The sequence below is a fragment of the Uloborus diversus genome, chromosome 3 (assembly GCF_026930045.1).
Source record: "Uloborus diversus isolate 005 chromosome 3, Udiv.v.3.1, whole genome shotgun sequence".
Classification (NCBI taxonomy): domain Eukaryota; kingdom Metazoa; phylum Arthropoda; class Arachnida; order Araneae; family Uloboridae; genus Uloborus; species Uloborus diversus.
The window spans coordinates 18,602,262-18,628,153 of record NC_072733.1 but is presented as its reverse complement, the minus strand read 5'-3'; the positions used below and the strand labels follow the sequence as shown (position 1 = coordinate 18,628,153).

Sequence of the window (25,892 nt, the reverse complement as noted above, 5' to 3'; positions counted from 1 at the left end):
GGCCAATTAGGCCGAGGTCTAATTGGCCTGTGAGGTAATCAGGCCCTGGTTAGGCGCCGAGCAATTTTTTGAAATTGAATTCCCAAAAAGGGAATATTATTTAATTTCCCATGTTGTTGGAGAACAAGTTATTCAGGCACTGCGCTCTGTAATAATTTTGAAGGAAAGGGAGGACTTTGGCAGCGTAGCATTTAGAAGACTCTCTTATTTTCTGAGAACTAGAAAAAGGGAAAAAGATGAAACAGGAGGGTGGAGAAACAGAACGTTGGAAATGTGTTAAAATGAAGTGTTCGTTATATATTTTATTGTTCAGATAAATTTTAGTAAAAGTCTTTGAGAGAAACTATAAAATATTGTAGGAGTTTTTTGAATAAATGAAAAATAATAAATAAAAAGTTACAATTTTGGCATGAAAATATATCTGTATGTGACAAAAAAAATTGTAAATTAGGAAAGCAAAAAATATGAATAACTCTAACTTCGTAAAGTATTATGTTCAAAATTTTTAATTTCAATGAACTCTCATTTCTTAAAACTGATTTTTACGTAGTAACTGTTTTTATTATCATTGAAAGATTTTAGGAATATTATAATAGTCAAGATTTCACCGATTTTGATTTATGTGAATTTTTGTTCCTGTACCTTTAGTATTCTTTGAATGATATTTATCTTTGCAGTTTTATAACTTCATGAAAAAGATCTATCCCTGACGGTTTAAAATGAAACAAAGTAACGGGCACATTTTTTTTTTTTAATTTTTTACATTGGGATAGTTCTAAAAATTGCGTTTTTTATCACAGCAACGATTTGCGCCCCCAAAAGTAATTTCTGAGTACGCCACCGATGTATATTGTTTCTTTTGATAATATTTCCCATCAAAAAATAAATAAGAAATTTGTTTGAATAATATCTATTTCGGGCGCTACAGGTTATCTATCTGGCAACAGATTACTTTCGGTTTCGATAGATCATCGAACAATGACATTTTTGCGATCTGATGTACCTTTTGATCGAAACATAGAATTTAAACCCGAAATATATGTACGTTCATGATCCCTCAAGAATTAGTTTAGGATTGTTTCTTGTTTTGTAATTACATAGTTAGACTTTTGGGAAATCTTTAAAGAATTTTCTTTGTTCGGGGCTAAACTTTTTATGAAGGAGTGAAAAATGATAAAAGAGAGAAATAAACGACGGAGTAAAATAAATAAATAAATAAATTTGTTTGTAAATGGGTAATCCGTCTGACCCCTGCTTTTGTTGCTTATTAGGTGGAAATTCTTAGAAAAGGCAGATCACATTTTTGAAATCAGGTTTGAGGTAAACAATGTACGACAGAAAGCTGCTGTGCGAGAATTTTTCCGGGGGAGCTGAGCCGGTCTGAAATATTCCAGGGGAAGCTCAAGCTCCCCCGGCTCCGACGCCTATGCTCTCAAGTTATTATTTCATAAAAAGTAAAATGGAGTTTCACATTTTAAGAAAGGCGTCTACTGCGATCATCTGTCATGAATTTTGAGGTGACTTATCAATAATAATTTAAATTTCAATTCATAAAAAAAAGTCAGCAGTAAGGGCATCGCACATCTCACCCCGCATCTTCTTTAACCTTCACTTTTTTGGTGCACCACCTACCTATGACATTAGATGAAGAGCTGGGATATTCAGAAGCTTTCACTCCTTAACACACGTCCGTAAGTTATTTTAGGGTCATAAGACAAACAATGGGTAAGGTTCGGTACAGGAAATTGGCACCTCAGAAACGCAATTTTAGGCTGTATTTAGTTAAGAGAAAGAGCGTGTATGAATGGTTTTCCTCTGAAATTTTTTGAAATAGAAGTCTTTAATAATGCAAGTTTAAGTTACCTTTTGTGATATTAGGATAGGACCAAGAGGATCGGGGTCCCTTCTCCAGAAATTTTCTGAAATAAGAGACCTGAAAGTTTTTTTTTTTTGCTCTCTTTTTTCTTGTCAAGGCAAAGGCAGCTCGTATGAAAAGGAGGGGGGAGGGGGTCTTTTGCCCCCTTACTTTTGATTCTCTAAGTCAAAAATTAACAATCGATAAAAAAAATTATAAATTAGATCGATTCAGGTGTTTAAAGGAAGAAGAATTCACTTACAAATTGTGTGTTTTATATTTCTCGCATGTTAATATTTCATAAAATATAAAATGGCGCTCTGAATTGGAAGGAGGGAGACTATTGTGCACACCTATCTCCCTCGACAATGTTTCTAAGTAATACCGCTCATAGTTATATTGCATTTTTGTGAAATATGATGAGGTTTTAGTTGTTAATTGGCTTAAAATATTTAAAAAGTTATTTATGTCTACATTTGAAGTAAATTAGTATACAATATTTCTCTGTTTTAAAGTATAGATTTATTTGAAGGTTCTTATCAAACATTTAAAAGGTTATTTATGTCTACATTTGAAGTAAATTAGTATACAATATTTCTCTGTTTTAAAGTATAGATTTATTTCAAGGTTCTTATGAAACATTTAAAAGGAACCTCATGAGAACTTTTTAAGAAAAATTCTGGGGGAGGGGGGGTACTCTTCGGTACCTCTCAAAAACTATTTCTGCATCCTGCTACTGCTTACCTCGCTATTTGGGTTAAAGAAGTTGATATTAATGGTACAGATTTAAATTTTTAATGTGTGTAAAAAGTGGTCACTTGCTGTGATCCTTGTCCAATTAATTTTAGAAAATATTATAAGCTCCAAATTACTAGACAATATGAGTACAATGTTTTGAGTACTAAGACACACATTCCTATTACTTGAACATTTTGTATATTTAGAACACTTATAATCAAAATCCTCTCCCAGCGTTAGAAATCAATAAAAAATCCTACTGGTCCTCAGGACCAATCAACATGAATATGTACTGGTCCGCAAACAACATCACTGGTCCGTTTTAAATTTAACAGTAATAGCTTTGCACCTAAACTAATTTGCACTTTATGTTTACACTTATTGCATTAGATATAACTGTTTCATTTTGAACTAGTTTGTTAAACATTAAATAAAACACTAAATTGTGACTATTAATACAAACATAAGTATAGATACTTGAAAGTGCAAATTTCATGTATTGCAAATTAAGTTCAAAATGGTAAACCAACAATGCAAAACAAATAAGCAAAGAGTAAAACATTCTTCTACTGATGAGGATTTTTTAAGATACTTAATGTTTCAAAATTCAAAATATTTTTTGCTTGGCAAAGTTTGGCAACAAAACATTTAAATCTGGTGTCTTAAACAGTGAAGTGTACAGTTTGAAAACCAGTTTCATCAAGCAACCCTTAAAACTGACTACCAAGTGAGAATTTATTGTGACCATTTTTACTTAGTTTCAGAGCATAATAAATAGCCAAACATCGGCTATTAGGCTAATGCTTTTGAATTTTTTCTAGCCAGTTGTGATCAGAAATAGCCAGCTGTTGGTTGTCTTGGGGACCATTGATTATTTTTTTTATGGTGGTCCGAGGCAAGTTTCACTAGTCTGGGACCAGTGGACCGCAGTAATTTCTAACGCTGTCTCCTATCAGCTGTTAAATAATAAAGAAATTAATCTTACCTGAAAGTAGACACAACAGTGCTGGTAAAAAAAAATTGCATCACCCTCGCATTTTCACAACAATGGGATTATGTGAGAAGTTTTGGTCCACTGATTAGCAATGAATGTATGTGAAATTTTGCAAAAGTTATGAAATAAACATTTAACAGCAGGAATCCGATAATTTTTTATGTAGATTGGGGATATTTACGGGCCAAGGCAAACTTCTGACCCCATGCTCATTTTTCCATTTCTGAACCTGCGTGGGAGTTCAGAGAAAAAAAATTACTTAACCCCATGTCAATTTAAGTCTAATGGCAGGATCAAGGTTTTTAAATTGTATTGAAGCAATTTCTCCTCCAAAATGCCAATATACACCTGAGCGTTTACTGTTCCTTGCACAAAGTGAAGCCCACCAACTCCTTGATCAGAAATACATCCTCAAATCATCTGGGATACGAGATGCTTGACTGTGTGTTGAATGCAGTCGGGATATTCCTCTCCTTTGCAGCACGGGTGATGCAATTTTTTTTACCACCACTGTATCTTGAATTTCAACATTTGCCTCGATTCTCAAGTATTTAATGTATGACTCAAACAAAGTGCAGACTATTCAGATGACACAGAACATTCATTTAGAGAAGCAGTAAAGGCATTGCCTTAAATTGAATTGGTTATAGGCTTAAATTGAACAAACTTCATAGTCACATAATGAATATTTTGGATGATACAATCAAATTGTTTAATGAAATGCAATAGGAATTAAAATTATTTTTAATGATAAAAACATCAACATCATTTCTTCTTCCAAAAAATATTTATTCAGAAAATTAACATAATTCATTTTGAACAATTCAGAAGTTCTTACTTTATTTGAACTTAGCAATATATCCCAAACATTTAAAGGATAGATATGGCTAAGCATATGTGTGGATGAATGATGGTTTGATTAACTTGGTTATTCAATTAAATATCACAGACATAGCTAAAATTTAACTAGATTTTCAACAGCCAAAAATTAACAAATATCATACATGTTGCTTTTACAACTTAATTTGCCATAAGTTTTAATACTAGCCACTAAAATTGTTTTCCCCAGTTTCTTAAATACGTTTCAGCCAAAAAGAAAAGTTAATGGAAAATGTAAATTAACTTTAACGAATTCATGAGAAAATAAGGGACTAGAACCATAAAAAAAGGTTTAACATTGTTTGACATCTCAAGTTAACCAATGAAAAAAAAAAAGTATCTTCAATGTATGTTCTCAACTTACTATAACAAATTAAAGCAATAATTTTGAGCAAATATACTTGAATTTTAATGAACTCTAAAATTTAATAATAATCCAATTTAATGAGAACAGAAAAACAGATAGGCACTCAGCAGAAAATATAGGTAGATGCTGCATATTTCAGATTAGTTATGAGTTTTATAATAAGCAATAGCCACACAAAATGATGCATAGTTGATTAAAAGTACATAATTAGACTATTTTGTCAAGCTAAGCATCTGGCAATGTTATCAAAATTGAGTAATTGACAACAGGTTGGTTCTTGGTAACATATTTTATCTAAATACATGTATTATGATCATTTATGCGTGAGAAATAAATTTTCAAAAAATTCTGAAAAATTGGATCTGACTCAAATGTTTGGGTACGTAAAAACAATACATCATTTTGAGCTCAGCGGCAGATACTACTTTTGCACATAGCACAGCAGAACTGTACACTATCTAAGTAGGAAAACATAAATTAATTTACAAAATAATGAAAAATGCTTAATGTAGTGTAAAGGAGCTGAAAAAGAAGCTTCAACAAAGAATGTCCCATAAAGTTTGTCATTGATGTTGTTAGTATACAAGCAGGCATTGTAAAATTTGACAAGAATTACTATCACAAGATAATCACTTTGAACAAAAATGATTAATTTAACTTATACTCTAGACTTCCATGGTATTTTAAAGAAACTTCCCTAGCTTATAGGTAGCACTAGCTATCCCCCTCCCCTCTTAAATGGACAACACAAATTACAAAAATCAGTCAAGCTGCATATGTCTTTTTTTCCCCTATTATCAGGCATTCTGGCAATATTGAAAAAAGGATACAATATTCAAAAGTTCTCTTGGGCATTGAACAAAAGTGAAAAATTTACTGAACTGAATATTTTTCATAATGGCAATGTGATAAAAGTAAGATTGATAATAATGAGAAAAAATACTCTTGATTAAATGTAACTAACTTAGTTGTTGAGATATTGAAATTCATGCATGCCACTCAAAATGGGTTTGTGCATCATTTATGAAAAGCACGCCATACGTTTTTCATCCCTAATATAGACAACTCCTTTTTTTTCAACAAAGAAAAACATTTCAAAGATAACATGTAAAAAAAAACCCTTCATACACTTAAATCTAAATTTTTTGGCAATTATATTTTTTAACTGTGCTAAAATTTATGGCAAAATAGGTAGAAAACCAACATATTAAAGTTAACACAAAATTGATATAAAAAAATAATTGACTTATACTTTCACTTGCATATAAAAATACCGTATGCTCTTTTAATACCAAGTTAGCTTTGAGCTTACATAAAATTAATCTATCCCATATGGGATACTAAATACATATAACTCTTATTTGATGCAAAAATATTGTGCTTAACATATGTCAGAATAAATTATTTCATTCAATACAAAAGGCTTAAGTGATTTCATCAAGAAAATATACAGGGTGTCCGAAAAGTCCTTGACACATTTTTAAAAATCATAGATAAGCAATAAATTGTTGTATGAATATGCAGTTTGCCCCATAATACTTTACAAGTTCAAGAGGTTTTTTTTATGACATCATAAAAAAAATTGTAATAATAAAAGACCTAGTGCTGAACTCTCCCGATATGGCAACGAAATAAGTTTCGTACTTTGAATTTTACACCAAAAAGCTTGACATTGTTGTGCATAGTTAAGCATTTAATAATTCTGAAGTTACTGTTTGTAAGCTATTTTTGAAGTTGTTGAAAGTGCTCATCATACATTGCTATAATAGCAATGTATGAAGAGCAAAAATAAAGAAATATGAAAAATATCTAAATGGCAGTAGTATTTATTATTGAATATTAATAACTAAATATTTATTATTACATTTTTCTTATGATTTCATAAAAAAACCTCTTGAACTTGTAAAGTATTATGGGGCAAACTGCAAATTCATAAGAAAATTTATTGTTTTTCTATTTTTTTTTTTAAAATGTGTCAAGGACTTTTCGGACACCCTGTATATTGGCCTATAGAAATTCCAACTTTTTTTTATTATAAGAGTACTGCTTTTAGCCACTACACGAATTGTTACAGTTCTTATAATTTATTATGTCAGAAACAAAAACAAATATTTTTAAAACAATGAAACAAAATAATTTTTGATGGGAATTTTATGATTAATTAGGTATTTAAAAATTCATAACCTTATCACAAAAGCAGAATTCTACTTTAATCATATAAAAATAATGATAAATTAGTTTGTGCACTAAATTAAGGCACTTTCATGTAAGGTGATGATAAACTGTAGAATGATGAAGGCAAACTGATGTTTAATAAAAACATTTGATTCACAAATTAACAATTGTGAAACACTAACATAGCGACATTAAATAAACAAGTGCAAAATCCTAATGTAGCAACATCATTGTGAACATTCATATTAATTTGTAAACAACTGAGCGTTGCCACTCAAAGACAGTTTTAACAAATAAATAATCTGACCTTACATTCATATGAATAAAAGGCACAATTTTACAATTAGAAATATACTCATGAAATTCGTAAAACATTGAAGACTTACTTTTTACTAGCACAGTAAAATAAAATAATATATGATTCAATACTGATTTAAAGATGAAAATAACACATATTTTAAAAGCCTTGCACTATACAAAATTAACATAGAGTCATATAAATGAACAAATGTCACATTATAGTATAAGGAGTTTTTTTTTTTTTTTAAGATGGAGAAAAGTACATATTAGAAACTATTTATTAATATATTCATACCATAATGTTGTTTTTTTACTCTTAGAGTGAAAGTATTAAATATTCAGGGTTTATAAACATACTGCACAGTGATTTTAGTATCATCACAGACCCTTTGAAATTGATCTAAATTGATAATGTTATTTAAAAATCAAAACTTCTTCAATGTGGGGGAGGGGGAGAACTGATATAAAGTGAAGTTAAATGAAAAACCAAAAAGAGATGTTTTTCATCATCATCGTCATTTATAAGATTGTTTTGAACAGGTACTAGAAAGGAGTAAAATAAGGAAAGAAACCAAAGGCATAGTAATAAAATGGATTTAAAGATTATTTTGAAATGAAAATAGATCGATTAAATCATTCTCACTCTAACAGATAATAAATTTACAATAGGCATAACAAATATTTTTTTGTTTACTTATATGGGATAAAAAGAGTGGGAAGAAAACTAGGTTTTAAACTGACACTATAGTACAAAACTAATCAACAAACACATTTAGCAGGTAATACTTATAAATCGAACCAACAATTTAACACAAAAGAAGAAAGAATCATTCTCACCAAAACAACCGAATAACCAAACACATCACAGTATTAAAATTTTAAAAACATTTAAAAAAAACTATATTGCATTTAAATAATCTGTTACATACACAATGGAAATTCAATATTGACACACAGAATGAAACACTACTTACATAAAATGCCTTATATTTACAACTAATGTAATAATTAATATTTACAAGTCTTATAAATGGCTGACCAATATAAATTTTCACATTTTTAGGAACATTGGCTGAAAATCACAATGTAATGCATTTCATGCATGCAGCATTTGACACAAAAACTAAAAAATATATCAGTCGTATGCATTCATAGGAACACATGTTTTGAAAATTTTCTCTACCATTTATCAAATAAAATTCACTTATGTCATTCATGTATAGCCTGGAGCAAAGGAGAGTCAGAGGGGACATGATTCAGTTATTTAAATTTATCAAAATGAAAGATGTAAATGGATTAAATTTTTGCGGGGAAAGCAGGACAAGGGGTCATTGTTTTAAGCTATTTAAATCTCAGGCTAACTTGGAAATCAGGAAAAACTATTACTTTAGCCGGGTCGTGGGCACTTGGAATAGCTTACCGGAAGAGGCGGTAATGAGCAAGGGAGTGGATAGCTTTAAGAGGGCCATTGATCTTCATTGGGGACTAATTAATTGACTAGGACCAGCCTAGCTGGGCCCAGAGCCTGTTGCTGGTCGCCACATTTGTATTTATATTTGTATTTGTACCTCACATAAAAAATGTAAGTTCATTTACCATTTAAATAACTAGAAGTTTCTATTATTCTTTGGGGGAAAATTAAAAAATTACATAATATTACCATTATACCTTTTAAGAATTCAATCATAAGGATTTTTAATGAATTCACTCTAATGAATTCGCTTCTTTAAATGTGCATACAAAAATACATATACAATATCGGATCCCGCATCTGGCAACATTAATAGTCACCATATTAGTTTCTAAAATAAGCTAGATATTGTGTGTGTGTATATATATATATATAAGCATGATGGAGATACTAAAAACTGAAATTAATATTGTTGCTGATAGTGGATCAGTAGATACTTTGATGCAATAAAAGTTTGCAACCGAAAGTGTGAGCCATTTTGATGTAATTTTATGAAAATTTACTCCACTGACCATGATGGTGACAACACAAATGCACTTGGAAATACCGCATTTAAAGGTTGGTTAGATAAAGTTGAGGATCAAAATGATGAAAAACATTTTAAGAATACTTTTTGCCATCCCCTTTTCCTTCCCCTTGTTCCAAAAATATCCCATTTACAGATTTATCCAATAACAATTTTTATTAAAATAACAGGAATTTTTTGAAAATTTTACCTTTTTCTTAGCTTAATTTATCAAGTTAAAGGAATGTAATTAATGAGCCCTAAAAAAAAAAAATTCTATTCACATTTTAGAAAAATCTGTTCATTGAAACTAAAATTGCAAAGAACGTGCATGAATTGCGCAATAACTCATTGATTGTGGCCCTACATTAGTCATACATCATAAAGAGCAGATGTTGATTAAAGTTAGATAGTTGATACGAAACGTTAATTACATAATTGGATCTTTACAAATTGCACTGTACAAAAAAAAAAAAAAAAAGAACTTTTTTCTGTACTTTAGGTGAAACTAGGGGATCCTATATAGCAAAAAACTGCTTGATTCATATATAAAAAGAAAAATGGTCTTTTACAAATCGTTTTTGTAGGACACCTACTTGTCATACAACAGATTAGTGGCTGTCCACAAGATCTTTATTCAGAGATTATTTGCCTTGACATATTGTAGCTAAAGCAGGGTACAGGACCTTTGTTCCTACAGTGTTCTATTATTTTATTTTCGATGTCCATAACACAACCAACCATGTCTGAGGCGCAAGGAAGAGACTCCTTCTCTATCCAGCACTTTTTGGAATATTTATACTCAACTGAGCTTAATGTGCAATAGTTATAGTGCCTAGAAAGAGTAGTGTGCCGACCGGCGATTTTTCCCCCGCGTTCTTGAAGACAAATTTTATGAAAACCGCTAGAGGTCAGTGCGGTCAAAGTGAACGTTCAATTTTGCAGTGTGTACATTAGTAGACACAGGATTTTGTTACAATTTAGTTCCTTGTTTCTCTTTTTTACCTTTATTTCATGAATATTTCATAAAACAGCGTTTAGGGCTTTTAATGGAGGCATCAAAGTTGAACATTAGAAGTAAAGCTTCATCTTGTTTCGTACCAGGGTGCAAAAGTGGATACAAAACATACAAAGAAAAAGTTTCGCTTTTTAAAGCTCCAGCAGATGAAGAAATACTAAAGAAGTGGAACTCGTTAATTCAGAGGTTAGATCAAGTTTTTGATAAATATTGCTCAATTTGTGCTCTGCATTTTGAAAAACATTTTATTGAAATGCATTATAAGCATATTATAAATGGTATTTTTTGCATCCAAAAACATGTATCACAATGTTCTTTTGATCGCTACTTATTTAGACTTTTTAATTGTAACACTGTCATGTGGTTTCCTGATTAAGAGTAGGGAGATTCAGAAACTGTGCTTCCTTTTAAAAGAACATTTTAAAGCTATCATAAGCAATGTTAGACAAAGGAGAGGTATGAGGAGGTTCCCCATTTGTTTTTAGTTTTTCAGGATACATTTCTTTCGCTATTTTACACATGAGATAAAAGATAAAAAAATACATAAATACTTTTTTTTTTTGACAGTGATAACAGTTCAAAAACTACTTCTATTTCGATAATTATCGACAACAAAACTGTTTGCTGTCAGGTTCTAAAGAATGTTATAAAAATAAGCAAACTAGCAGTTTGACGTTCATTAGTATTACCAAAAATTCAACAAATAATCAAGCCAGCTGTTTGCCAATTGCAGTTATTTATAAATTAGTCTGTAGTTATATATGTGATCGGAGCAAGTGGTCCTATTATTTTTTTTTAATGTAAGGAACAAAAAGGAAAGTTCTTGAAAATTAAAAAAAAAACAGGTCGGAATCGGTATGTTTTCAAGCGACTCTGACTCTTCGACTCAGACAGAGAATTCCTGACAATTTTAATTAGCTTCAAGAATTTAGAAGCAGTTCTATTTTGAAACTAGCGGTACCCGCACGGCTTTGCCCATAGTAGAAAATTAAAAGATCATTTAATTAGCCTGTATATTTACAAATAACAGATGATGAAATTCTCCCCAATTGGCTATGTTAATTCGCTCTTCCCATGTTACGGTTCCACGTCATGATAATTTCGTAATTTACTCGTCCATCTTATGATAATTTTGCTCCGAAAAATATTCTTAAAATTAAAATAGAAAAAGAACAAAATCGAATTTTTGAAAAATCGCTACGAGGTGCACACCTCCATGCTACAAACTAACTTTGTGCCAAAATTCATGAAAATCGGCCGAACGGTCTAGGCGTCATGCGCGTCACAGAGATCCAGACAGAGAGACTTTCAGCTTTATTATTAGTAGAGAAATAAAAGATACGCAGTTATTGAATACTTATAGTCTACTATTTTTACTGAAGATAAATTAGCATTAGGTAATTTTATATGCTTCAAAAAATAAATGAACACCCACGAAACAAATAGCACTTATTAAAGAATTTGTCTTTTGTGCTGAAATAAGTTCAATCCAAAAGACAAAGCTTTTAAATTGCGAAATCAGCATGCAATCGCTCATTTAAAACGAGTCTGATTGAGGAGCATAACATACTCCTTGAGCTCAGTGCCATTTGGATTTTCCTCAGATCTGACCTCACTTTTTCTTCGTCCATCGGCACACTACTCTTTCTAGGCACTATACAATAGTGGAAGAAAGAAGCATTGCAAACTCATAAGTGGTTCATATAATACGTTTTTGGTACCAGGAATGAAGATTCATTATTGAAGAATGCAGTTTGAGGGCCCCAACAAATATATTTAAAAAATATGTAAAGCATGCAGTTTTGGGAAAATGGTGAGTGGTAAACAAAAACTAATTCGACCCTCAGTCAAAAGTATAAAACAAAAGACACATATTTTATCTGAAGGAGGTTTTCATATTGTGCAGTGCTACCAGTGATTTTTTTTTTTTTTTAATTGACAGCATGAAATTTTTCCTCCATCAAAATTTGCACAACCAGTCCAGTATACACACATATACACGGCGTATGACAAAGCCCCGGGGACTAAAATAAAACCTTGGTGACTAGTTTTTTCTGAATAAATTAAAAAGCCATGTTACTTTGAATATTTAATAAATATTCCATATAATTTGTTTGATTCCTAAAATATTTCCCCAGCATCAAAGATTTTGCAGTTTTTGTTGATCTCCGCACAAATACATGCACAAATGTGAACAAATACATGTTTGCATGTATTTGAGTGTGTGTGTGTGTGTGTATATATATATATATATATATATATATATATATATATATATATATAATAATTATAATATAAGTGTAGAATATTGAAAATATACATATACATACACTTGATAGTTGAAAAAGTCAACACCTAGAATGAGATAATTCATTTTAAACTCTTTCGACAGTGAACCTAACCTTTCAATTTAATGACATTCTTGTGCAGAGTAAAAAGAAAAGAAGTCAAATTATTTCTGAAAAAAAAATAGTGGTAGAGTAGTTGATATAAAATAGTTTCAAATGAAGATTATATTTAAGGTGCTCAACTACCAACTAGGGGTGGGGGGAGGGAGGTCATGGCACAGATTACGGCATTGAAATTTTTAGGGGTACTTTTCTCCCTGAGGGGGGGGGGGGGGCTCTTGCTGTTGGAGGGTTCTTTGCGGTATTTAGGAAGGTGTCATTGCTTTTGGAAGGATGAGCACCTCGTTATATTTGCAGAACAGTTTACTTTGAATTGTCTGTAAAGTTAAAAACAGAAAAACAGCCATGCATGTAACCTTTTAGTGAACTGCTTATTACTAGTCTAACCAAAGTTAGATGTAATAATGCTCGAAAAGCAAACATTCAACCAGAGAAAGAGTCAGCTTTAAGTTATATTGCAACTATTCATTTATGCAGGTCAGACCTAGGAGGACAAAAAATAGCTATTCCACTTACCAATATGGATACTATTTAAGTATCCATATTGGCAAGTCTAGTGTCACTATGTATGCATAATTATGCATTATATATTTCAGATGAGCATCCCTTTAAAGCAGAGATAAACCAAATTCTAGAAGGAAAACAATCACATGAATGATCAGCTTTTTTCCACCGTATAGATGCAGCTTGAAGCTTTGTTTCAGCCAATTCAGAGATAAACGTATTTGAAAAGAATTATTAACAAACATTAATAATTTTTTTCAAATCTTTTATGAATTAAAGTTAGAAAAAGTACAAAAGGGTAAAAAAATGTTTTTTCAAATAGATATGTTTCTAATTATTCCTTTCCTCACATAAATTTCAAATCCGAAATTTGTCAGATTTTTAAGTCCATTAAATTTATGGAGTGCATGCAGAGGGATCCGATACTGTATTTAGATTATTACATTTATGTTGCAATAAGCCACAACATTTACTTGTTCTTTGCTTGACCAGTACTATTGACACAAAATATAGCATTGAACTCTAGTAACAGAAATTCAACTATTCGGTTCTGATGCATCATATCCAAAGCAATATTATTAGACATCTGTTCAGAGCACATCAATGTAGGTCCAAATACTATAGCTAAGTTCTGTATTTGCATTCGATTTTGCTTATGGTACTTTGTTACCCTAAAAAAAATACAAACATGACAAAACATGTGTGAGATAGAACATACCTAACTGTAAATTTAACAACAATAATTTAACAATATGAAATAAGAAAAAAATTGATAAACATATATATATATATATATATATATATATATATATATATATATATATATATATATATACATTGGTGTGCAAAAATTAAGGACGAGACGGTTTTTTCAATATAACTTTGTACAAAAGCTTTCCAAATCAACACATTTAATACTGTAAGATCCCCAATACATAAGGACATGCGTAATGTAAGCAACACTTACTAAAAGAGAAATCAGAGGGATAAAAAGAAGCTTTATTGAAAAAGTAGCATGGAGCGCAATGCGACTGAACGCTGAAACATCCCTGTGATGGGTGTCCAGCAAGAAACATCCCGTCTTTAGTAGGGGATATGATCTCCCCCGACTGCTAGGCAGGTTTCACAGCGTCTGCCCATGCTGAGAATGAGGGTGTCAATGAGTTGTGGAGGCATTGCTGTCCTGCAGTGTATTAACCAAGAACATTATCATAAGAATGTATTTAAAAAAAGAAACTTTTTTTTTTAATTTTAAATGTAAACTATTTTTTTACATGATTTTTCTATTTAAAAACTAATAGCTTTAAAATTCGCCTGCTTCAGATTCTTTGTTTTTCCTAAAACAACTTTAGTTGCTTAGTTTTCCGCTGCAAAAATAAATTAATGAGGTGCCCTTATTATTAGTGCAAGATAAGATTATCTATTTCTGTTAGAGTTTGTTGTGCTGATGGCTTTTTTTTACTGCTAATTTCCTTTCTGATTTTCTTTTCTTGTGTAAGTTCAAGACTTCTGCACAATTTTTGAGCGTGAGACGGCTCGATTTTTCGAAATTGTCACTGCGATGTATGATATGGTGATGAAGAGCAGAATGCAAATTCACTGAAACCAACTCTTGAGCTTTCAAAGGCACTAAAAATAGATTTTGTCCACTCTGATGCAGTAGGAATGCTCCCTTCTAACCCCCCTCTACCGTAAGCAACCAAGAAATTCACAGAAACAACCTTTAAACAAAGTTCTATTCTTATCAACCTCCCTCATTGAAAGGTGCACACTTGACTTGCCTTGAGATTTGCATGTGCCACCTTAACTTCCCTAGGGTCCGAAATACAATGCCCTTCTTTTTGTGACTTTAATGAGGTTCCAAGCAGAGAGAGCAAGAAAGGAACACGTTTGGACCCACTGGAGAATGGATTTTAATCTCTTATTCTGGTTTCTTTCCACCTTTGTTAATATGAGAAAACTTCTATGTCCCTATGAACTTCATTTTCTATTGCTTTTCTTCGGTTGTCTCTCACTTTTTCAGTTTTCTCTAACAAAAATTTTGGTATTTTTGAATGCTGAGGTTTACTATTTGCTGGTCGTTGTGAGAGGTTTCAATGGTCTTTCCCGGAGGTATTTTAACATTAGTCATATAAGGGGGAAATTTGGTGCCTCAGAAAAGTGGTCGTTAATGGAGGTGGTCGCTATATAGAGGTGGTCGCTCATAGAAGTTTCACTGTATTACAACACCTATCAACTTCCAAGATAACTTAAAAGTTTTACAGGATGCAAAAGGATTGAAATCTCAAACAAGGCACAAAATTTTTTGTTGAAGCACATGTTTAGCTATGGCATGTTTCCGAAAAATACATTTTTCAGGGGAAATCATGGTGTTTGACGATCAGGGGGAGGGGGGTATAAGAGAAGCAAGGATGCAGGGACTAAAAAATATAGGAAACAATAGGAAAATAGGATTTTTTTTAGATTTATAGGAAAATATACGAATATAGGAGAGTTACGAGGACTTTAAAATGATATAATTTTTTATTAATATTTTAAATATTAATAGAGACCGACTAATATTCGATACTGTGTTTATTGATTTAATATTAAGCTTAGTTTTGCTTTAAATGTTTTGTACAATTAGTAAAGTGCATGAGGGGCAAAGTGGATGTGGGCAAAGTGACATGTTTAGCGCTGAATTTTGTTTACTAAATAAATCACTTATCAAATCACTATTATCGCTTACATATTCATTTATAAATTATTTCAATTACATTTAATCATTTGATAATTCACTGACTTATTCAGTTATTCACTCATTTATTGTCCCATCAGACATTAATTAAACAACTTATTTAATCGTTTTGTTTCATTATGTATTCATTTGTTTATTCCTTTACTTATTTATTTCATCAAAAATAATTTTTAACAATTAAATATAAATATTGTATTAGAAAAATATTTGATATTTTACTTTGCCCCATGAAAGAAAATAAAAAGTCGAAACTTTCCATTTTATTCAGGGACACATTTACTGTTTAACTTATAAAACAATGTTCCAATGCAAGTTTTATTATACAATGCATTTTTCTTTCTCCAGATAGTCAGATTTTCAAAACAAATTTCAAATTTATTCAGTCTGTAAAAGGTATGTCATCCTAACTATTTCACTTTACTCTACATTACCCTACATCCAAAACTTCACCAAACTGAAATATTTCATATTACTAGTTCTCACCTTTCAGTTTACAGATAAACTTAAGTATATATGAAAATTATTTTAATTACGAGCTACAAATGAATACACTTTTAACAAAATGCAGATTTTAAGTTTTGTAAAAAAAAAAATAAATAAAAAAGAATTCTACAGTAAAAAAATCATACCTTAACAGATGCTCAAATAGCACTTTCAGTGTTTCATAGTTTGGCTCAGGTAATTTGGATACAAGTTCCTTTAAAGCCACTAGTTTGCTACTTGCATCAGGTAATGCTGATAAAAAAAAAAAAAAAAAATACATATTCAATTTCAAAGAACTGAGAGAAAAGTTAATTATATTGCAAAAATATGTTTAGGAAGCTCTATTGAAAAGTCTACAAAAGAATTAAGTTTATGAAGAGTCCATACTCAATTCCCATTTCATTCATTTTTTGCAGATAAAGGAATAATATTTAAATCTTTTAGTTTAAGATGGATTATTTTGATTTGCAATAACTGAAGACTCTTCAAGAGGAGTATTTTGTAGATTTAAGGAGGGGAGGTTTAAGCAACTTGGCAAATGCAGTATGTTTCTAAGGATTCTTTGAAAATACGGAATCAAACAAAAATAAATAAACAAATATTTCAAACATGGCATTCTATGAAAATGAAAAATTTGGGTGTAATTAGCTGCAATATTATATTTATGTTTTGAAAATTCTAGCTGTGTCAGCCTAGCTCTGCATTTATAGTCTGTTCCAATTTAACTTGGTACTGAAGGAAAAGGTACGAGATGTGTGCTACTCGGCGTTGAGAAGTAGTTCTCGTAAATTTGGAGGTTTAAAAGGGTGTAAATTGACAAATGATGTGGAAAAAATAGAGAATGTGTGTGGTTGAGACATATAGTTGAAGCTGTTATGGGTTAAATACATTTAATTTGTAAGTATTTGATTACGAACGGAAAATTTAACTCGACTTCTGTCTTGACGAAGACATGAGTTTTCAAGGTTAACCTTGGCATGCTTCCTGTGGACCGGCAAACCCCCAGAATTTGCTTCTCCTTACTTCGTATTGCTCAAGGAAAAACATCTGATTGTTATTATGACTTTTAACCGAGCATCTCCACATTGTAGTCAAAGCATTTCTGCCTGGTCTGTTGTCATTTATGGTTTCCATCCTTATTTCCAAGCAATTGAATATATTTTAAAAAACGGTTTTTGTGAGTAAGAAATAAAAAATGAAATGAAAATATAAGTTTTCAATTATTTACTTGCTTCAATTACAAATACACCAGGATTTTTTTTCTTTGAATTTGAGATTTATTACTTGGTAGTTTTAAACAGCTTTCGTTTTTTACATAATAAGCCCGAACTTCAAGAAAATTATTGTGAAAAAATGAAGGAGACCTGAATTTTGTTTGAATGTAACAAATACTTGTTGTGTGAAATTGTACATTACAAATCCTTGCTACGGCAAAACTCGGGGTTTTCCCTTCGATCGTTTGAAAAGTTTATGGAGGGAAAAAATGCTCTCACGCATGTACAGATTCATATATATTACAAATTTACACCGATGAACTGCTGGATGAAGAAGATTTACTTTTTCATTTTATTTTTTGAAACATACACATCTCCATTGAAAGAGGAAATTATTTCGTCCTCCCCCCAAGTCCAGGTTTAGAACCTCTGCCTTTAATTGAATTTTTATAGGAAGCAAATTTACTCACTTCCAAAGTATAAATATAGAGTAGGCTAGATTAACTATGCTAAGGTAAGTAAAATAATTTTTAATAAATTGAGTTTTGGGGTTAATTATTTACTTTCACAGTCACGTAAAATTGAAAGCTATAACTTTTCTATTTGCACAATGCTCGATGCATTTTCGTTTATTATTTTTAACTTCTTTCATAAATAAGTTGAGCAGCTTAAAATCGAATCATTTTTCAAAAATTCAAAAATAATATCTTCTCTAAGCTCTGGAATGCAGTACTAGCTAATTGTTTGCATGAAGTTTCTAAGTTTTTTATTTGAATATAATTTTTTAAAAAGGGCAATCTTTTTTTTTTCTTCCAAAACTGAAGATTTAATCTTTGATATTTACCTTTATTACTGGAGTTTATAAAAGGAAAAAGCCCACACAGGGTTGAAGTATATTATTTTAGAAAAAAGAACAAGGTTGGGTCACACAAATTTGCTGAGAATTGCAGACAGGTGTTTCGGGGTTTCAAGGAACACCCATGTTTAATGCAGAAAAGTGAGCACAATCTTTTTTTTCGATGAAAAAGGGGATCCTTGAAACCTCAAAACAAGTGTCTGTAATTCTATAAATTATTTTTTTTTACTTTGCACAAAGGTACTTCTTTGATTTATATATATATGTATAAAAAGACACAATGGCAGCTTTTCAAATTTCAAAGTAATGGTTGGCACATTTATATTTTTAAATCTGCAGGTTTTTAGAAAATAATCTATAAATATTAAGGGTTTCTTTTTTTATTCCAAATATTTAAATGAACTTAGGATGCATTTCTCAGCTCCAGAGAGCAAGTCGAGCACATGTGAAAAATTAAAGAGAAGTTATTCAAAACAGAAGTAAAGGATGTGGGGGGGGGGGACAAAGGCGGTATGGGGGAACCACCCCATACACTGTTTCATGACGTATTTTTTGATTTTTTTTTAAAAAATCCTTTCAGGCCGATGAATTTACTTTAAATACATCAATATTATGCACTAATATAGCTTGAATGTGGATGTTAAACATCTTTAACATTTCAAGCCAATTAAATATTAAACTCAACATAATGTCTCCAAGATGCTAGACAATAAGTGGCTTTAATTAGGAACATTGTCATAATGATAACAACATGAGCATAAAGTTTTTTTAAAAAAACCATACTTCATTCATGGTCGCCCGTAAGAGGGGGATCAAGCTCCTCCCCCCCTATTTGCTTTTAGTACTATTTTTTTCGCAGTAACATAAAAGCATTCCTTTTTCAGCCAATGATGAATAAAATATTAAAACTATTTTTAATCACTCCAATCTGCACTGAAGTTACTTTCAGAATTATAACAATGTATCTTAGTATTCATTCTTCTAAAGAAAATGAAACATTTAAGGCCAAATTTGTGGGTCAACTGGCGCCACATTGGCCGTAAATGGTCAAAATGTGTTTAGTTACCTCAATAACAGTAAAGTCAGTATGAATTACAAAAACTGAAATTTTGACAAATCTAGCCCCCTCCCCTTAAAGTTTCACCTCTACCTCATTTGAGTTTTTATAAATTAATTTATAACTTATCTATATAATATTATATGATTAAGAAAATCATAGCATGTAACATATAGGTTTTATTGAAGAATTCAGAAACTATTTCTATGTGAATTTCAAAGCACTTGCTGATTTGTTTTTAAAGCCACAATACAGTTGAGATAACATTTTGATACTACAAGTCGTTTCCATTAATATCATAGTTTTACCAAGAAACTACCACATGATTTCTTTCATTTTGCATTTTTATAAGCTGAGAAAGAAATACATTTTTTTGTAAATAGTTTCCTGGATAGAAATGACTCTTTTAGGCACTCCTATATATTTCTTAAAAAATGTTAATTATTTCCTTGGAAAATGTTTTCATTCAAAATATGCTGTGTGCTTTGTATTCTTTTTAACTAGCTATTAAAAAAACATGTTACAAGGGAGTAAATTAAAAATAATACATAAAATAGTTTAATTAGTCCTTTTCGGAGGGGGGTTGCTTGGGCCCCCTGCGCCTCCCCTAAAATCCGCTAGTGGACAAATCTAATTTCTTTGAAAAATTCAAGGACAGTTGTTTCGTTCTTGATAGTTTAAGTTACTTTTTTCCCCCGCCAAATTCTGCAAGTCGCGCCGCTGACTGGTATGCGCCCTACGCAGAGTAACCTTGTTTCCTCGACAACGGCTGCAGTTTGGCTCGCCTAGCTTTCCCTTCAGTGCCAAGTTAGAGTAAAACAAAGTATAGTGATTACTTTCAAAATTTGAGATTTTTGAACTGACCAAATGAAGAAAGTAAAAGAGTCAAAATACAAGCTTACAGGCCACTTAAAGCAGGGACAAGCTGGATTATAATTCAACAGGATTGAAATTATAAATGGGAAATAAAGACTTCCTGAATGAACAAGCAAATTTAATTCTCATACAATTTAAAAGAAATGAAGTTTTAAAAAATAAAAAATAAATGTTTACATTCATTCGTTTATAAATTAAATAAACACAAACATAAAAGCTACCTATAGCATTCAAGAACTTGCCAAACATATTAAAAGGGAACAGTGGTTCTTTCATTTCTCTAAAGAACATTTTCAAGGCACCAGTTAAAACATGCACGTCCTCCTCAAGCTCTAAACAAGAATAATCATCTAAAAATAAATAAATAAATAAATATCCTCATTCACATTGGTGTATTATTTCACACTGTGATGCATTGGTTTTGCAATCTTTCATTCATATGCATAAAATGACTTTATGCATTATGTTATAACGTATAAAAATGGAAAGCAATGACTGAATAATGAATTTTCCTTAGAAAAATTAAAAATCAATCATAATTTATAAATCCCAAAAAGTTTTATAAAACAAATATTTTTTTTTCAATTAGTGGAGTTTATTTTTAAAATGCTAAAAACAATTTAGAAATACTATCACACATATTGCACCTCAGCAACACAATTCAAAAAGAAAAGAAAAAAAGCTAATGGTTGATTTTAAACCTTAATTTTGATGTTCTTTCTTGCAGCAAAACTTGCACTAAGTTAGCTTACATAACTGGTGTGTTGTGGTGCAGAAACAACATAATCAATAGTGACAAATAATTAAGATTTCATAATAAAGCTAAGAAAAATTGCTAAATTTTGAGTATACACTATTATTTTAAACCAGGGGTTCTCAACTTGGGGAGCGCACCCCTAATGGGTGCATAAAAGAAACTCAAAGAAAACGTGACGATATTTCGAAAAAAAAAAAGTAAAAAAGTCAAACAAACTTGACTCAGTTTTGAGGTTACATGTGATTATTTTCAAAATTATCTCCTTTTTTTTTTTTTTGAAGTTTTTAGCTTAGTATTTTTTTTTTATCTACATAGCCTTGTAAATCTGCATTTATACCATTAGCAGTCAAAATATTGAGCAAAGATGAGCGCCAAGTGACTTTAGGTGATCTTATTTAACAAGTTACAGCCTAATATTCCAAAACCTTTCAAGAGCAAACAGTGGTAATCCTCCCATCAATGTTGGGAAAGTGACAGGTATTGCATATCAACCTCACCTACATCCTAGATTACTTTGAATCTATTTGTATTTAGTTCGTTGATCTCATGTGTTTTAATAAGAATATGTTCATAATAAAATTATGCTTAGTAATACTTAGAGATTGCAATACCGGACCAAAAATTCAATACCAGTATTCGGTATTTTTAAAACGTGATACCGGAATACCGGTATTTGAATTTTTTTTTAAAAATGCTTAAAAACAGTTTCATTGCCACATTTCATAATTTTGAACAAAAATTGTATTATGTAGGAAAACTTATTGTGAACAAATATAGAATTGTTAGGCATAAATGCCTGTTAATAACAACAGTAAATAATCCTATCTCATCACCTCACAACACCAAGAGTAAAATAATGTTTTTCCTTACTTATAATGTATTACCAATCATTCTGCATGACTGGGGTAAAAGATTCTTATCAGCACTCATTCACATTGGTCGAATCGACCGAATGTTTGTTTCACTTTCGTTCACCCTTGGCGGGAACTCCGTTGTGGATGACGTCATAGATGCTTCTAGAAGGAATTTGATGGCACGTGTGCTTAACGATAGCAGTGATGTGTCCGTTCACGTGACTGTGATATGCTAATGACCCGGGGGGGGGGGGATATTTAAACTGCTCGCGGCTTATGTTCTCTCTCTTTGATCATCTCTCGTCGTTGTAGGGGGTCGCTCGATCGGTATGCGAACTTGCTTGTTCGTGCCGTTCGCACTTTATTAGAAATGATGAGCTGGACTTAGCTTATTTCCCAATGGGTTTACTTCATCGAAGTTTTTAGTCAATAGTCATGCAGTTTGCATTGCAGTGTTAGTTATCTCATGCAAAAGTAGCATGTGGAGAGATTATGTTGTTAGTATTTATTTTTATCATTTACAGCGTGTTTTTAACTATTTACATTATTGTTTAAATAAACTTCATGAAAGTTAGAAATAGTTTATTAAGTCTTATTTCCGAACTCACTCTGCTGGTATCAAAGAAAGCATTGGGGAGATATTATTAGATTAGAAATTCTCCCCAACACGGGTTAAGGGCCCAGTCCCTTTCCTGTGCAGACCTAGGGAAAATATTTTTGGATAAGACTAGGAAATGATAAAGAGTGTACATGCATCTGTAAAAAGGCGGGGTTGTACTGCTGCCAAAAGTACATGTACCGTTAGATGGTGTACATTTCGATATTTTTCAGAAATTTTGAAAAATTTTTTTTTTTTGGAAGCTGCAAATTCGATGACCCATCTGAAGATGAAGTTATTGGAATGTTTGAGATGGGGGGGGGGGGGGCGACCAAGATAGAAGCGACTTAAAAGATTGTACCAAAATTCAAGAATACTAAATTTTGAAAAAAAAGAAAAATGGCAAATTTTGCGATTCAGATTGAAAAGCTCAACAACAAGAATTACCTCGAACGGTCGACGAATATGAAGTTCCTTCTCATGGAACGGAATGTATGGGATATCACTAACGGAAAAGAGAAAGAACCAGTCATTAATGAGAAGACGAATGTAACAGAAAAGGATGTGAAAGAATTTATTGTGAGGAAGCGAACTGCAGTCTCTCTAATCTTCTTGAATATTGAACAAAATCTAAGAAAAATAGTTGAAACTATAGAAGATCCATGCGAATCTTGGAAGAAGCTAAAATTAAATTTTTTTCCGGAGAATAGATGTATAAGTATGCAACTCTTCATTGAGCTGAATCAGTGCATGAAAGAGAATGGAGAAAAGCTGAATTTATTCGCGGCGCGTCTGCAGAGAATTTTCGACAAAATCAAAGTTGCTTATCCGAATTTCCCGGAGGACTGTATTTCTTTTAAATTACTGCAAAGTTTACCAGAAACGTATGATCATCTGATTCAACAGATTTTGATGAGGAAAAATGAAGATTTCACATTCGAGAAAATCCTGGTTGATCTAATTATTGAAGAAAACCGCCAAGAAATGAAAGAAGAGAAGACAAATGAGATGCAGGTTTTCCAAGTTAAATCTAAAATTCGATGTTACAAGTGTCATGAAGATGGGCATATAAGAAGCAGATGCCCTTATGTCAAAAATGAAGACCGTCAAAGATTGAATTCACGAGAAAGAAATAAAAGAGGAAACCAACACCAATCCCGGAAAGAATGGAGGGAAGAAGGTACGAGCCCAAGGAGTAGAAATCGCCGATGGAGTTCTAGAAGGAAATTCCAGGAGCGTCGCCGATCACCTTCAAATAATAGATGTGAGTATACTTTGTATTTCTTGTCAGAGGCAAATCTTAGTCAGACCCAAGATAAAGGGAATACATTTATTTTTGACACTGCCGCATCAAATCACTGTTGCTCAAATAAGAACTGGTTTAGGACATTTGAACCCCTAAATGATGTAAACATGGCTGTTGCCGTGAAAAAGCAAACTTTCCCGATTGGGGGAAATCAAAGTTAAGTTCGGTAAAAGAACTGTAATTCTCAAAGATGTAATGTATTCTCCCCGTTTGAGACGAAATATTTTGTCTGGCACCAAGTTTGACCAGGGTGGTGCAAAATTTAAAGGTGGGAGAGGTTTCGTGGAGGTATCCGACAAACAGGGATGAATTTTTAAAGCTGAACTCAATAATGGAGTTTATAATGTTAATTGTAAAAAGTTTAAAAATTCTCCTAGTTCTAGTCATATAAATAAAGAACCTTCTGTAGAATTCTGTCAAAGCGACATTGAAATTGGGCATAAACGCTGTGGACACGTAAACACTGAAAGTATTCGTAAAACTAGTAATCTTTCAGCTGTTCGTGGCCTACCTAAGTTTAAACACATTAAATTAAACTGTGATGTTTGTAAGTTAGGAAAATTTAAGCGTGTTAGTTTCAAGTCAATTGATAGAGTAAGAAGTACCCAGCCATTGCAACTATTGCATATGGATGTTTGGGGAAAATGTGAAGTAGAGGGTAGAAACGGAGAAAATTATTTTCTTTCTATTATTGATGACTATTCTAAAAGGTGTTCATTGTATCCTATTAAGTCAAAAAGTCAGGTTCCGGGAATCGTAAAACAACATATTCTGTGAGCCGAAAGATTTATCGGCAAAAAGATTGTTAGTATCAAATCTGATAACGGGACGGAATTTGTAAATCAGGAACTAGACGGGTTTTGTCAGAATATGGGTATACATCATGAACTCACAATTTTTTTGTCATTCAAGTCAAGAAAAGACTCCTTTTGAACTTTACGGGGGAAGAAAACCGTCTGTAAGACATTTAAAAGCATTCGGAACTACTTGTTTTGCCGGTATTCCACGACAATTAAGAAAGAAACTAGACCTAAAAGCCGAAAAAGGCGTTTTAATCGGATACGCGTTCAATCGTAAGGGATTTCGCGTTTATCTTCCAGACAAAGATAAAGTCATTGAAACAATCAACGTATCTTTCAATGAGAATTCCTTTTTCAAGGACGAATTTACTTCCGAGCAGGAATCGCGCGGAAAAGAAAATACCCTTTTCTGGCCTCTTTCGCCTCAGGCAGAAGATAAGAATTCTTTGGAAGAAAGCGAAGATTCGAATCGCTTCAGAGAATTAGATGTTGAAAGTAGCTCTGAAGGAGGGGCGGAAAGTTCAGACAGTGAGGGGGATGATTCTAGTCGCAAACCAATGGGGGAAGCTAGGTGGATTCGGAAATTTGTCCCTAGACCTGATGGTTCAAGAAACGACGTATATTATTTTGAAAAGGGGAATAGCAAAAGATTAAGATCGTTGAATGATGTTCAAAAATATTGTCTTCGTGAAAACATAGCATATGATCCGGAATTATTTAATTTTAAAGGCAATGATGATTTTCAGGGTGAAGTTTCAAATCAATCTAAAATTTTAACTCATGTTTCCTGACTAGGCATAGAAATTCAAGTCCCTAGAACATATAAACAGTCATTAAAATCTAATGAAAGGGGGGAATGGCAAAAATCAATGGAAATAGAAATAGGCACTATGCGTAAAAGAAATGTTTGGAATTTAGTCAAATTACCGGAAAATGTTAATCCTATCGGATGTAGATGGGTTTATAATTTAAAGAAAGGGGAAAATGGTGAAGTTTATAAAAGTAGACTAGTCGCTCAGGGGACTAATCAAGTGAGGGGACTAGATTTTGATCTAACCTTCTGCCCAGTACTCTGCTTTAGTACAATTCGCTTTTTCTTTTCTTTGTTGGTATCAAGAGAAAATTGGCTACACATCCAAT

General features: G+C 31.9%; 1 protein-coding gene across 1 annotated transcript in view; it reads right to left on the bottom strand.

Moving 5' to 3' along the window:
- Positions 1–12,075: 12,075 nt before the first annotated feature.
- LOC129218414 (rho GTPase-activating protein 27-like) overlaps positions 12,076–25,892 on the bottom strand; it is a 102,097-nt gene continuing 88,280 nt past the window's right edge. Inside the window, exons 14-16 of the mRNA XM_054852668.1 lie at positions 20,659–20,787; positions 16,581–16,686; positions 12,076–13,885 (exon numbers count right to left, since the gene is read on the bottom strand). Of these exons, the coding sequence (XP_054708643.1) occupies positions 13,684–13,885; positions 16,581–16,686; positions 20,659–20,787 (437 nt within the window). The 3' untranslated portion in view covers positions 12,076–13,683. The remainder of the gene's footprint in view (positions 13,886–16,580; positions 16,687–20,658; positions 20,788–25,892) is intronic.